The sequence below is a fragment of the Embiotoca jacksoni genome, unplaced genomic scaffold (assembly GCF_022577435.1).
Source record: "Embiotoca jacksoni isolate LCO1_2020_lvr unplaced genomic scaffold, fEmbJac1.0.p SCAF_35, whole genome shotgun sequence".
NCBI classification, from domain to species: Eukaryota; Metazoa; Chordata; class Actinopteri; family Embiotocidae; genus Embiotoca; species Embiotoca jacksoni.
Window position 1 is genome coordinate 433,814 of NW_027185387.1, and position 14,862 is coordinate 448,675.

Sequence of the window (14,862 nt, forward strand, 5' to 3'; positions counted from 1 at the left end):
TCCTTTTGGGATCTTCTCTTTCTCATGTCACTGTTTTTTTTTTTTGACTTTTCAACGTCTTCGCTTTCACCCACCGACTGATTTGTCTCTGTGAATTACGGCGAGTAATTACCCGGAGGCATGTTCTTTGTGATTACGGAAATCGTTTTTAATCACGGTGAGACGGCACCTCGGCACCGCAGAGAAAAGACTTTAAAGGAGGGAAGCTGCACGGTAGCTGGGGGGGGGGGGAGGTGGAGTAGGGAGGGGGGGAGGGGGGGGTGTCTCGTTGATTATTACACTCCTGGAAATCGGTTTTGTCGCAAAAGTCCTGCTCCGTAAGCGCGTCACATCCCAAAACGCTGCGCTCATGGTTTATTTATTCTGGAGGGAGAAGAGCGGCCGGAGAGGTTGACGGGGAGGATGAAAGAGGAAGAAGGATCCATCAGACAGCCGGTTGCCTGGAGACCCGACGGAGGAAGTTGTGGAGACAGATGGAGGCGTCGGCCTCCAGTCGGAGCAGTCGCAGTCATTAGCAGCTGTGAAAATGCAGTTTGTTTATTTTTTTTTTTTCTTATACAGTAACTGCAGATCTTTGCAATGCCCCCCCCCCTCCACCCCCCGTCCCCCTCCCTCCCCAGAGATCAAGGAGATGAAAGGGGAAGAGAAGCCTCGGTAGTTCACGTATGTTCGTTGACGTCACCCGTCGGTTTTGCAAACGGCCGCCAGTTCAGAATTTGGTCCGGCGCCAGGTTTTGGGACAGGAAGTGACCATATTTGGGGGGTGGGGAGGGGCGAGAGACTCGATCTGATTGGAAACTCCGACGATACGATCGCCGTTAACCTGACTGCACCACCGGCCTGTCAATCAAACAGACCCCCTCCTCCCCCCCTCAAAAACGCAACTTTTTGAAGCTTATAATTAATGAGGGATTATTTTCAGATGGACCGCCAGTAAAATAATAAGAAGGAGCGACTTTAGCTAACAACACCGAATTAGAAAGACATTTGATTGACATGAGAAATTTCATGAGAAGTTGAACGGGAGTCAATGGAAACCGGAGTCTTTTTGGAGCCGACCTCTGGTGGCACTCTGTGGTATTGCGGCTTAACGCATATCCGCATCAGCCTCATTTTTTTCTTTTATATAGTCTATCCTGTACAGCTACAGCAGATCCACTTTTTGTTTGTTTTTCTTTACACACCAAAAAAGCCTTGAAAAATCAAGACCTCAAAAATGCATTTGAACTTCTGGATTTTTTTGTTTTCTTTCATCCGTCGTGTTTTTAATAACTTCTGTGACCTCGTGACTTCAGCGCCTGTTTTTCTTTCTCTCATCTCGTTCACACCGTTTCGTTTCTTTCTTTCTTTCTTTCTTTCTTTCTTTCTTTCTTTCTTTCTTTCTCTCTGCTGTTGTAGGAGATCAGTCAGATTTGGGTTATAACTCGCTGTCCAAAGAGGAGGTCCGGAGAGGAGACGCCGCCGCCCAGGACTCCGCCCCCGACAAGGAGGACAAGAAGGAGAGCGACTGCAGCTCCTGTCAGTACCTCTGGTCTCATCTGATATCACCTGATATTTCTGTAAAATAAAAATGGTGGCCACGTGGGACTCCCCCTCCCTCTCCCCCCATTTGATTTAAAATGGTGCCTGTCAAGCTGACATTTTTATTTCAATGTTTTGGTGTTTGTAGTGTCGGAGACGGAGAGCGCCAAGGGGAGTAAAGACTGCCTGCCTCAGCTGGACCTGGAGATCGGTTCCTCCTTCAGACCTCGCGGCATCGTTCGCAGCGGCTGTCCGTACGACGACTCGGCGTCGAAACCAAAGAGCTCCGCCAGCGCAGGTGACGTGAAGACAAACTCGCGGTTTCACAGATTTTGTGAAGTGGTACCTGAACTGGGTTTTTTTTTTTCTCTATTTTTAAAAACAGTCTGTTTTGGTGCACTAAATGTCTCTACATCAGCCATTTATGGTTTTGTAGCACAAAACATTGAAGCTATATGTTTTTTTAATTTTTTTTTTATTGAAATGCACCATGGGAGTTGTAGTTTATGTCTTTTATTGCATTTTCATGTTTACAGGCTTAATTGGGATATTTTCCAACAGATGTGTGTTTTACTTTCTAAGCTCCGCCCCCCTCCGGCACAGTTCATTTATGTCCCGCAGCGCAGAGCCCAACCCTCTCAAACCTGCAGGGATGATTGAATAATCTGAGCCTGAACCGACGTGGTCGAGTCTGACGGTTCAGGTTGTGAATTACAAGTGTTCAGACATTTACAGACGTGGGATACTTCATACATTTCTAACAGACGGAGGTTTCAAATGAGGCTCGAGTGAACATGAATGTTTCGACTCCTCTCTCCCAGTTTTTCTGTTCGTGTTCACGTGTTTTAATTACTCGTATTTTTAATTGGATTAATTTGCATATAAAGCGGGGAATTGAGATTCAATCCCAAGTGGTCACACGAGAGCCATCATAATGTAAACGTACATGTCTGAAATGAGCCCTGAGGCGCTCCAGATATTTCCTCCCCTCTCGTGTGACCTCCTAATAAAACTGCAGATCCATTTTTTAATCGTCGCCCTTCCTCTCTCTCGCTGCCAGGCCACGTCGCGGGCCTCCTCTTCACCACCTCCCTGGACGACATCGGCGAGGTTCGCACCAACAGTTTGCTCAGGAGACACAAGAGCGTCCTGGAGGAGGTGGCGGGCAGCGCCGGCAGCGGCACCACCGTCCTCGGCCTGGGCATGAGCCGGGGCGAGACCGACCCGGACAAGATCGCGGGACACCTGGGCGCCGACGCCAAGATCCTCTCCGCCGCCAACTTCAGCAAGAACAGGAGGCCTCACTCGCTGGCTCTCGGCGGGTTGGAGGAGGTGGTCGCTAAGGCGGGCGCCGTGAGGGGTCTTCACCGCAGGGATGAGGAAGAGGAGACGGAGGGGCAGGACTCCAGCGATGAAGACGGGAACAACACGGAGGCCATTTTCGATTTGGAGGATCTGGATTTGGAGAAGCCCGCCACCGGGGCGAAACCTTACGGCAAGAAGAAAGCCGTTGAACGCAGCGCCAGCTACGGCGGCGTGAGCGCGGCGGCGGCGGCGGCGTCCAGAGGGGCCGTTAAACGCACGGGAATCCAAACCGGCTACGACCCGCTGTCCCTCCTGGCGGCCGAGCAGCAGAGCGAGGACCGGGACCCCGACGGGGACGAGGCGAGCACGCCGAGCGCCCGCCGGGACCTGGCCCGGGAGATCGAGCTCTACATGAACCACATGGGCAGCCCGCTGAGCAGCCGCACGCCCAGCCTGGACCTGCAGGACCCCGCCAGCCCGCTCCTCCTCCTCCAGCCCTCCTCCTCCTCCTCCTTCCAGCCGGCCCCCCGCCGAGCCAGCCTGCCCCACGGCTCCCCCGTCAGGACGGCCGGCGTGCCGCGCTCCCGCACCTTCCACCCGCCCTCGCCCTCCCGGCCCATCTCCCGCCAGCGCCTGTGGTCGTCGCCGCCCTGCCGGAGCTCCAGCGCCACGCCGAGCCCCAGCCCGCGACCCAGCCCCTACAGGGAGCGGGCCGACCGGACGGGCCTGGCGTCGCCCTCGCCCTCCTCCTCCTCCTTCGCCCTGGACACTCTGCTCACGCCGACGCTGGACGTGTTCAAGACCAGCGTGTTCTCGGCGGGGAAGGGCGTCGCCGAGAAGGCGAGCCGCTGGTACTCCCGTCTGGCCACGTACACCACGCCCACCAAGGTAGAGATTCAGTGAAAGAAGCGCCGCCTCATCACCGTGACGTAATATCGTCAAACAAAATGTATGTAAATCAATACGAAATACACGTTTCTCTTCATGTGCCGTCATGATCGCTTCCATTTAAAAAGGAAGGAAATTAATTAGTGGCCGAATTTTAAACTTTTATTACATATTTAAATTAAAACAAACTGTTGTTTTTTTTGGTTGCTTAAACCTGCACAAACATTGATGGGACTGTGTCATAACACTCCAACAAGCATCTCTCACTTGCAGTATATAAAAACTCTGATGCAACTCGTGACCCCCAAGTTTGAGTGCTGCTGCCACCTTGTGGTCATTCCAACGTCTGACTATTTGTTCCCGTGGACTCCGTTTACCAACTAAATTGAGCGCAGACACCTTTTCAATCATTACAGTCTTACGAGGTTTTAAGAGGAGACTCTCGTCCGGTCCGTGATGACATGAACTCCCCCTCTGTTCCTCCAGGACGGACACGGCGACCTCCTTGGCGTCGGAGATCCGGACTGCTCCTCCCTGCTGGACGAGGAGGCCTGCGGGGGGTCGGAGTGCTCCATGGTCTCCCCGCAGAGGAACGGCCCCCGCAGGAGCCCCAGACGGAGCCCCCTGCGCAGCCCCACCACCGCTGCAGGCTCCGGCCACAGGAGACCCGCGTCGCTGTTCCCCGGTGAGGACCACCTTCAAAATGTTCATTTTAGTTTAGTCAACAAAAACAAAATTTAAAAAAAAAAAAATAAATCACAGATTTGTGACTCGTTTTTCCAAAACAGAATTTTTGCAGGAGTTTGATTGTTAACAATAATAATGATTCATAATAATAATAAACTTTATATTACATGCCGTGTTTCACATAAAAACAGACATAAAAGGAACCTTTAAAAATACAGAAAATAAACGAGACGCACCACAAAAAGCGAACCACTCCTCGGGAACGATGCCGTCCATCTCCGTGTGTCTGTAAAACATACATGTAAATAAATCTGTAAGCGGCGTGTTGTCACGTGTTCCCTCCAGGATGCGTCCTCTCTCCTCCCGGGTTTCCTCTGCCGGACAAGTCGGACCTCGGCTCGTCGCGCTACACCAGCAACACCAGCATCTTCAACAACTACGCCATGGAGGTAAAACCAGGAGCTACAAACCTTTCAGCATAACGATATAATGCAGCCGGCGATCATAGGAACAGTTTCAACATATTATCCTCTCAGGGTTGCATTTCAAATTTTATCCGATTTTTTAAAAATTAATTATATTTTTTAATTCATTTCATTATTTTTTAATTTTTTTTCTCTAGTTTTCTATATTTCTTTTCTTTAATTGCGCTTTTTTCTTGTTGTTTCTATTTTAATTCACTTTATTCAAAGTATTATCAATGTTGTTTTGTTATATTGTTTAATTTGAATAACTTCTTTTTCTTCCTTTCCCTCTTTTGGTGGTCGCTGTTGGCCGTTACCTTCCGGTTGTTCACACGCGGTCGATGAAAACCTGATCGTTTAAAGAAACACATTCGTCTGCGTTTTTATCTCCGAACATTTTGTGTCTGAAAAAGTGCCTGAAGAAAAAAAAAAGAAAAGAAAAGCAACTTTGAAGATTTTTCGATTTTGTTCAACAACTGCAACGTGCAAAAAAAAAAAAAAAAAAAGCAACTCGAATTAGAAAGAACTTTAAATAAACATTAAGATGTTGTATAATAATAATAATCTGTAAGCTCACCTTGTGGGTGAAACCGTATCTGAACGGAGCTCGTCTTCTTCTTCCAGCTGCTGATCTCCAGCTGTTCTCGCTGTAAGACGTGCGACTGCCTGGTGTACGACGAGGAGATCATGGCCGGCTGGACGGCAGACGACTCCAACCTGAACACCACCTGCCCCTTCTGCGGGAACCCCTTCCTGCCCTTCCTCAACGTGGAGATCAGGGACATGCGAGGACCCGGCAGGTAGGCGGGAGGCGGGGCATCCTGGGGGCACATTTTTTAAATATTTAACAATCAATAAATCAATCAAAAACGATCATTCTATAGTTATATTTACAAAAGGTGCATTCGACGTCATATTTCGTCTCTCCTGGACGTGATCGTGATCTCGTCTCTTATCCTCAGGCTCTTCCTGAAGGGCAGCCCGTCGGTGGACGAGGCGATGACCTCATCGTACTCGGCCTCCACAGGTTTGGACACGGGGACGTCCACTCTGTCCACGCCGTGTCCCACAACAGCGGTCTCACCCCCATCCCCCATGATCGCCGTGCAGGACTGCTCAGGAAGGTATTCACTGTCACACAGCCTTACAATGTCCAAAAAAAAAAGAGAAGTCATGCTATATATAAATATATATAGAAATATAAAATAAAAAGGCATACTATAGTATGTCGTCAAAATATATTTAAAAAAAGTCATACTGCAGTTATGTTGTCAAAATATATAAAATAAAGTCATACGATAGTATTTCGTCAAAATATAAAAAATAAATAAAGTCATACGATAGTATGACCAAAATATAAAGAAAATGTCGTACTATAGTATGTCGTTTCTGTTCTCTTGTAAATTAAGACAAATGAAAACAACTTCTATATTTCATTTTAACGTCACTGACTGGTCGTCAGCCGTCGTCTCCACGGACTGTTTGACGGGACATTAAATAAACATTAGTGAATTAAATCCAGCCGACACGACGTCCTGAAACACAGTTACGGAGATTTCAACGGGAAGCTCGACACAGTTTCCAGTTTTGTTGTTCTCGTCGTGTATTCTCAGATGTGCTGCATGATTTTTGTTGTTGTTGTTGTTGTTGTTGTTGTTTTTCATCCTCATGCAGCTTCCAGTTTGTCTGATTACACAATGCTTTTGAAGCTACTGTAGCTGCGTCCACACACACTCTCCCCATCTGCATTGTAAAAGAGCAGCGAGAGGTGATCTGCAGCACCTGGTCCGAACAAAGCTCTCTGTGTGTGTGTGTGTGTGTGTGTGTGTGTGTGTGTGTGTGTGTGTGTGTGTGTGTGTGTGTGTGTGTGTGTGAGAGCAATAGGGATGAAGAGTGCACGACGGCCCCGTTGGGATTTTTTTGTTTTTTTTTGTTCAGTATGTTGTTCAGGTTCAAATAATTCAGCTGTTTTTTTTGTTGCTCTTAATGTACTTAAAAACATACAAACACAAACAGGACAGAAATGATCGATTCTGACAGAAAACTATTTGGATGTGGAAATAAAAAGTGTAAACAAAGAAAAGAGATCTCCCATATCGTAATAAAGAATTCAAAATCAACATTCAGCAGCAGGTTATGGACCGTATATATATATATGTTTATTTATTTATGTCTCTATTCAGCAGTGATCGGTGGTTCCATTATTCAGTGATATAGTTTAGGTTTTACAGTTGATATCATGGACGTGATGCGTCTCCGCAGGACTCGATCGACCCGCGCTCAGGGCATCGACATCCCCGCGGAGCGCCGCCAGGGGGCGCTGTCCTCCGGAGCGCCCATGGCCCGCAGCGTCAGCGTCTTCGGCCCTCTGGACCAGGCGGCCCAGTTCAACCGCTGCGTGCCGACGTCGGGCAGCCTGCCGTGCCGTCTGAACGAAACCACGGTACGACTCAACTGTAGATTTTAATGTAGAAATAAACTTTTTTTTTTTTTTAAACCTCCAGCTATTTCACATCCCTACACTTCAAAACATTTACAATAAAAATCACCGTCTACGGCCGACGGGACATTTTTTGTTCAGGACATGCTCACCGCAACATTATGGTCAATTCAAAAGTCTGTCACTTTATATTTGTTAAAATATGCTAAATCTAGTTATCTATTTATTTTCTATTTCCCCGAAACATTTGGTCGAACTTCACCAAAAATCAGCCCTCAGGCGGGGCTCGAACCTTCAACCTTCCTGCTGTGATGCGACAACCGTAAACAAAACCGGGTTTTTTTGGCATCTTTAAAACCGTTTTACAAAAAAAAAAAAAAAAAAAAAGGAAAAAAAAATTAAAATTAAAAAGCAACAAGAGGAAAAACCGAGTGTGAATGTTTTTTTGTGTCACGAATCGTCCTGTGAAAAACTAGTTTTCAGTCTCCTGGCTGAAATCTTAACCCCTCCGATTTTTCCGGACCCACCCAGGACCCGCTGAGCGTGGAGTGGCGGCTCCACAACCCCGAGCCGGTGACGGTTCCCTACCTGAGCCCGCTGGTGCTGTGGAAGGAGCTGGAGAGTCTGCTGGAGAACGAGGGCGACCCGGTGATCACGGAGGCCGACATGGTGGACCATCACCCCATCATCTACTGGAACCTGGTCTGGTACTTCAGACGGCTGGACCTGCCCAGCAACCTGCCGGGTCTCATCCTCACCTCCGAGCACTGCAACCAGGACTCCCAGGTCAGACGCACGAAAACACACGAAAACACACGAAAAACACATGAAAACACATGAAAAACACACGAAAACACATGAAAACCACACGAAAACACATGAAAAACACACGAAAACACATGAAAAACACACGAAAACACATGAAAAACACACGAAAACACATGAAAAACACACGAAAACACATGAAAAACACACGAAAACACATGAAAACCACACGAAAAACACATGAAAAACACACGAAAACACATGAAAAACACACGAAAACACATGAAAACATGAAAAACACGAAAACACATGAAAAACACACGAAAACACATGAAAACACACGAAAACACATGAAAACACATGAAAAACACATGAAAACACACGAAAAACACACGAAAACACACGAAAAACACACGAAAAACACGAAAACACATGAAAACACATGAAAAACACGAAAACACATGAAAACATGAAAACACAAAAACGGAGTTAAATTTAACGATAGCCACAGACGGAGGCTTTTTTTTTTTCGGTTGTCCATCTCGAGAACACTTCGAGGGAATTTGGTCAAACTCGGATAAAACATTCCCTCGATACCGAGGATGAACTGATCAGGCAAAGGTCAAAGGTTAAAGGTCACTGTGACCCCAAATCGACTCATTCACATGAAGGTGATAGCTCAGGAGCGCCTTGATTGAATTTCTTCAAAATTGGCACAATATTTCACTCGGCCTCAATTTGGGTGGTCAAAGGTCAAAGTTCAAAGTCACTGTGACCTCCCGTCGCCCCACTCGTCCGCCCGTCCGTCCCGTTCTTGTGAACGCGGTATCTCAAGAACGCCTCGAGGGAATTTGTTCAAATTTGGCAAAATCATTCACTTGGTACCGACGATGACCTGATACGATTTTGGTGTTTAAAGGTCAAAGGTCGAAGACTGTTTCACACACACCTGTAAACGCAACTCTTCAGGAACGCCTTGAGAAAATGTTTTCAAATTTGAAACAAATATTCCCTTCGGCTCAGCAATGAAGTGTTTAGATTTCGGAGGTCAAAGGTCAAGGTCACTGCGAGTTCAGTATCTATATGTGTTTGGTCAGATATACATCTACATATACAACTTGAGCGGTTAGCGGAGGCTTACAACCGCTACGTAGTAATTTGAGTTTTTCAAGTCTAAAACAACTAATTAATCACAGTTTACAGCAAATAAACGCGTCCTCTTATGTAAAGAAAAATATCTTGTCATGTAAATAGTTTGAGTAAATAGTCAAATATTTGTGTCATTTTTATCATTTGAATCCGGTTTTCATCCATTTATTTAATGCTTAAAAACTCAAATCCAACCAGTTTTAATTTACCAGCTCTGGATTGTTTATTATTTATTCATAAATTGGTACATTTTCGACTCCCGGCGTCTCTGTTGTCGTGTCCCTCGTCAGGTCCCTCGTCACTGGATGTCGGAGGACGGTAAACACGTGTTGATCCAGATCCTGTGGGACAACCTGAAGCTGCACCAGGACCCCATCCAGCCTCTGTACATCCTCTGGAACACATTCAGTGAGTCTCACTGAAATTGAGTTCAAATGTAGGATAAAGCAAAAACACACAGTAAAGGCGCCGCGGTGGATGGAAATATACAATAATCTACATTTCATTTCGCAAGAATTTTATTTTGGGGAAATTATTTTGGGAGTTTTTGCCGCTTTTGGAGCGAAAGCCCGCCGATTTCTGTCGTTGTTCTTATTTTCTGTTTTGTGAGTTTAAACTGAGCCAAAAAAAACCAAACATCTTGAGGAATAAATTGTTAAATATAAAACCTCAAATGCAGTGATTTAAAATGGTCAGCGTGGTATTTGGAGTTCATCCTTGAGAAGAACGGCTCCCCGGCTGGATCGCAGTGATTGATTTGGATTTGATTTGGATTTGTTAACGGAGGAGGAGGCGTGGAGGCGACCCGAGGAGTCATGTGATCCGTGTGCTAACCGGCTCTTGTCTGCTCTCTTGTCTTTCAGGACTTAATTGTACTCTGTTGTTAGAGAGTGAGTGTTCCTCCCTCAGACGAGTCCTGTTGTTTGGTGTCCTGTCCCCCGCTCTGTCCGTCCCCCCCGTCTCTCGTTCTGCTTGATGCTTGAAGTCAGCTGTTACTTTTTTACGTGTCTGTGCAGTGTGAAACCGTCTCGACACTTTCGGGGTTTGTTTTGACGTGTTTGTTCTCAAATACAGTTCCCTGCTCTGTATTTGGAGTGTCGGTTCTTTTGCATCTCCGCCCGAATGTCCGCCTGTGTTCCCCCCCCCTCCCCGTTGACGCGGACATTCGGTTGTTGTTTTGTTGAAACTTAAAAGATGGATGTTGCCGTGGTGTTTAAAAGGGGCTGGGTGTCGAGAAAAAACAACAACCGCGACTCCGTAAATCCATCGCTGAAGACGAAAAGGCCGACGTTCTTAGCGGCTGATATCGAGGTTTCAATCAGTGGTTTAATAAATCATGTTGCACTATTAATTATATTAATAATATTCAGATTAGTAATGTTTAAATAGGTTACAAAAACAGAAACTATGTGAACTCCAAGTTTGACTATTTATCTCTGAGGGGAATTTCACGAGAAGTCAGGAAAACAAGTCAGATAAAAAAGAAAAAATATGAAAGAAAATAGAGTGGACTGTAAAAAAATAAAGCAATATATACCCAACAATACAATACAGCAATAATTTTTTTTTAACTCTTTAGTCTAACAGCTGTTAGAGCCTCTAAGCAGCAGGTTTAAAATATTCCCCAAAAATAAACGACTGAAAACAAAGAAGTAAATAAAAGAAATAAAATCATGAAAAACAAATGACTAAAACCTGAACTATATTACAACATCAGCACCTGTTTTATTGAACTATTTTAATGATTCTAACTAAACTAAATAAAAAAAATAATAAAAAAAATCTATTAAGGTATTTTTTAAATTTTTTTTTTGTTGAAATACTAAAAGATGCATTTGAAGTGAAACAATTTGATCTCGTTTTTGTACATCTGAAGTTTGTAATCAACAATTTATTTTTAAATCAGTGTAAATTCCTAATATTGTCCCGTTTATTGGATCCAACTTAACTCAAAGTGAAGCACTGCTTCATGCCGGTACAGATACCCAGCCCCAAGTCGTCTTCATCAGACTGAGAGCCTTTTTCTTACAAACAAACTGAAGTTGAACTGTGTGTGTGTGTGTGTGTGTGTGTGTGTGTGTGTGTGTGTGTTGTGTCAGATGTGGGTTACCCTCTGTCCCGGCCGGTCCCGGAGGAGGAGAAGCCGTTCAGCGAGGAGTTCCTGCAGAGCGTGGTGAAGAGCATCCAGAGGAACGACGTCAGCCGGCCGATGGGTCAACTGCTGCAACTGCTCGGCCAGACGCTCGGGGTCAAGAGGCAAAGGTCAGCAGGGCGGACAGGGGTCGACATATCTGGGGGCTCGTCTGGTATTGAAATGTCAACAAATTTACATTAAAAAAAAATACAAAATTAGCTCATGTTTGTATTTTGATTCTTTTCCTCAGGAGTTTGTACCGGGACATCCTCTTCCTCTCCCTGGTGGCTCTGGGAAAAGACAACATTGATATCGGTGAGTCGTAGTTTTATGTTTTAATAATAACATAAAAATATTCCAGCGTTGATGGAGTTTCTACATTTTGCACTGCTTATTATTATTATTTTACATTTGTTTCAATGATATTTATTTTAATTTTTTGGAGTATATTTCCTTCACTGAAGCTGAGTTTCAGGATACAAATGTTCAATATTTCAAGTTAAATAGAATAAATTCAAAAGTTGTGACACGGCAGGAATTGAATAAAAATTTTTTTTTTTTTTAAATAGTTTTCTCAGTCGCTGCTCCGAAACTTTGGAACAGCGTTAAAAAACGTAAACTTAAATACCAGGAACTTAAAAAACATTAAAAGACATTAGGCCTAATTAAATCAAATGTTTCGTATGTATTTGTTATGTTTATGCCCTCGTGTGTCGTTTTGGCTTCACATATCGTTTTAATTTCTCAAAATTTAGTTTTATTGCTCATTTTGTCTTTCGTGGCTTAAATGTTTTGTGTCTGTCTGATTGTTTAAATCCAGATTGTTGTTGTTCAGCTCTTTGGTCAACTGTAAAATAAAATAACTCACTTGACTTTGTGGCTGCTAAATGCTTAACGATGGCGACTAAATAGTCCCGTACGTTAATATACGTAATCATCTAATAATATCCTGAGCTTGAACTCGGGAGTAGCTGATCAGCTCCGAGAGACAGCAGACAGAAAAATTAAAAGTTGTCCACTTTTGTACTTTAATCCTACTCGCGCAGTAATTTCTCGTGTTTACAACTCCCATCTCCGCCCTAATGTCACAACAAAAGGGGGCGGAGACACCACCTGCTGGTGTCACCGGGCATTGCAGGTGGAGCATCACAAACCGCACTTGGCTGATTACAGTCTGCGATTTGATGCTCGGCAAGAAGTTGATCAGCTGACTGTCGTGGCTGGAAACGATGCTAATAAAACCAAAACAATGAGCTGAAAGACGCCAAGTTGCTCCACAGAGCCGGAGCGTGTCCACACCAGCAGCTTTAAAGAACACAAACCGTAAAAGCACCTCTGCGTCGAGTGTCTTCTGACGATGTTGTTGTCCGTCCCCGTCCCCGTCCCCCCCGTCCCCCGCAGACGCCTTCGACCGGGAGTACAAGCTGGCGTACGACCGCCTGGTGCCGAACCTGGTGAAGCTGACCCACAACTCCGACCGTCCTCCGAGCACCGGGGTCATGGAGTGTCGCAGGACGTTCGGAGAGCCTTACCTGTGAACGCTCAACCTTCGACTCTCATCGCCCTCGTCGTCGCTTTCAGGACCAGCTCAGGAAAAAAAACAAAAACAAAAAGAAAACAACCTGTTGGAAGACTGTGAATGTGCGCTACGGGAACGTTCGGGAGAACCCCGTTAAAAAAGAAAAAAGGCAGAGTCGACTGTGGTCAACGTTACGTAGCCTGAACTTGAAAAGACTTTTGTGACGACGGAAAAACACTCGGCAGCGTTCATGAACACTTCATCCAGCGTCGAGGCGCCTCGCCTGGTTTCCTGTGAAAATCTGTGAAAAGTCTACGAAACATCCTGTAAATACAAAGCAGTAGAGGATTTTTCTAAAAAAAAAAAAAAAAAAAACGACAAAAACTTCAAATGTAACATTTATATTGTATAGTCACACATCATATAAAGACTAATATTAGCAATATTTTAACTTGAACTGTATTTATACAAAGCCAGCTTTATTTATTGTAGCGTCCCTTCGTCGTGTGCAGTGTTTTCCCGTCGCCCGCGGGTCGCGTCCTCGTCCCGTTTGAAAATTAAGCCAAATATCAACCGGTTTCAGCTCCTGAAATGTGAAGATTCGCTGCGTTTGATTTGGTGCGTTTTGGACGATTCATTTCTACGCGGTCTGGAACTTTTTTTCACGGCTGCTCGAGTTAAATTCAATTTCGGCAGCGGTTTCGCGTCCCTTTGCGTTGCCCGGCGTGAATTTGCGGACATTCACGTCGCTGCGTCGACGCCGTACGTAGTCGCTCCGTGCGGATCGTCGGCTCGGCGTTTGGTCCGAACGCACCGTTACAACGCTGGAAAAAAAACCAAACAAACATGCGGGTGATTTATTTCACTATTTCGGCTGTTTTATCGAAGGTTTACAAAAAAACAAAACCTGCTGCATATTTTTTTTTTTTTTTAAAGGAAAATTCTGGTGTTTTTGCTGCTCTGGCTTTTTGTAAATCGTTTTTGGGCATTCGATTTGATCACTCATGATAATACGGTACCAAAAAACAACAACACAACATCACTAAAATCTGGGAAGGCTGCAACATGGCAACATCATGGTTCATCTACGCTACCCTGAACCCAAAGTGAGCGCCCGATTTTCTGCTAATCATCCAATAAATAGCAGCTAATTTTAAAGATATATGTGAGCACTTTTATTTATGCTTTTTATGTTTTCCATCTGAGGTACAAATTTTATAACTGAATGTTTGACCTGTGACAGTATTAAGTGACTTTCTGTTCTGTGTCAGTCAGCGACGCCGTGAAAAATGTTCTGAATCTCATCGTTGCTTCGTTGACTTTTTAATTGACTTGTCATTGTTTTTGTTTTTCCTGTCTTTATATTTTGTGGACACACATTCGGAAGTCCGGTAACTTTTTTGAAGACTCGATGTTCTGGACATAACTGGACAAACACCCTCGTCATCGTCCCTTCACATTACGTAAGTGTTTCACGTGTATATTAATCGAATATTGACAGACGCAGCGGTCGATGGAGGACCCTCGAGTCTAAACTCATAAAGGTCTCATGAGTATCAACCAAGTCTGTGACTAATAGATGAAACCAAAACTGGAAAAAGTCAACAAGCTGCACTTTGCCCTCCAAAAAACATGAACTTTTGAGCTTGAAGATGTCATCGACCGGCGGGTCTCAGAGAAGACACATCGACTACGATGTCGATTCATCTGTGGATTTCTGTTATTACAAAAAAAACACAATTTAAGTTGTAAAAATGAATGATTTTGCAGAATCTGGGCCATGTACATTTGAGCTCGCCCTTTGTATAAATCACATTTTATAACATTTTATTCACACAATGTGCAAAAGGTCCTTTTAAATGTGTCGAAGGTTCTGAACAGCAACCGGATCTACAGGACTGTAACTGTAAATAAAATCACGTACACTCTCACCGCTGTCTTTTTTTATGTCTTCTGTTTTTGTTTTTTTAAACCAAGACAAAATTGTCTC

At 44.7% G+C, this 14,862-nt stretch overlaps 1 protein-coding gene and 1 long non-coding RNA gene across 2 annotated transcripts in view; one reads left to right on the forward strand and one right to left on the reverse strand.

Moving 5' to 3' along the window:
• The window catches only part of LOC138208058 (C-myc promoter-binding protein-like), a 47,577-nt gene extending 32,774 nt beyond the window's left edge, over positions 1 to 14,803 (forward strand). The window contains 14 exon segments of the mRNA XM_069165706.1: positions 1,399 to 1,518; positions 1,670 to 1,819; positions 2,582 to 3,714; positions 4,201 to 4,399; positions 4,747 to 4,850; positions 5,490 to 5,665; positions 5,828 to 5,989; positions 7,128 to 7,308; positions 7,837 to 8,091; positions 9,510 to 9,627; positions 10,083 to 10,109; positions 11,319 to 11,481; positions 11,604 to 11,668; positions 12,755 to 14,803. Of these exon segments, the coding sequence (XP_069021807.1) occupies positions 1,399 to 1,518; positions 1,670 to 1,819; positions 2,582 to 3,714; positions 4,201 to 4,399; positions 4,747 to 4,850; positions 5,490 to 5,665; positions 5,828 to 5,989; positions 7,128 to 7,308; positions 7,837 to 8,091; positions 9,510 to 9,627; positions 10,083 to 10,109; positions 11,319 to 11,481; positions 11,604 to 11,668; positions 12,755 to 12,891 (2,990 nt within the window). The 3' untranslated portion in view covers positions 12,892 to 14,803.
• LOC138208060 (uncharacterized) lies at positions 5,606 to 9,780 on the reverse strand. Its single transcript, XR_011179067.1, has 3 exons — positions 7,894 to 9,780; positions 5,760 to 6,008; positions 5,606 to 5,686 (listed from the first exon to the last, which is right to left on the reverse strand). It is a non-coding gene; the product is annotated as an uncharacterized lncRNA (long non-coding RNA).
• Positions 14,804 to 14,862: the final 59 nt, after the last annotated feature.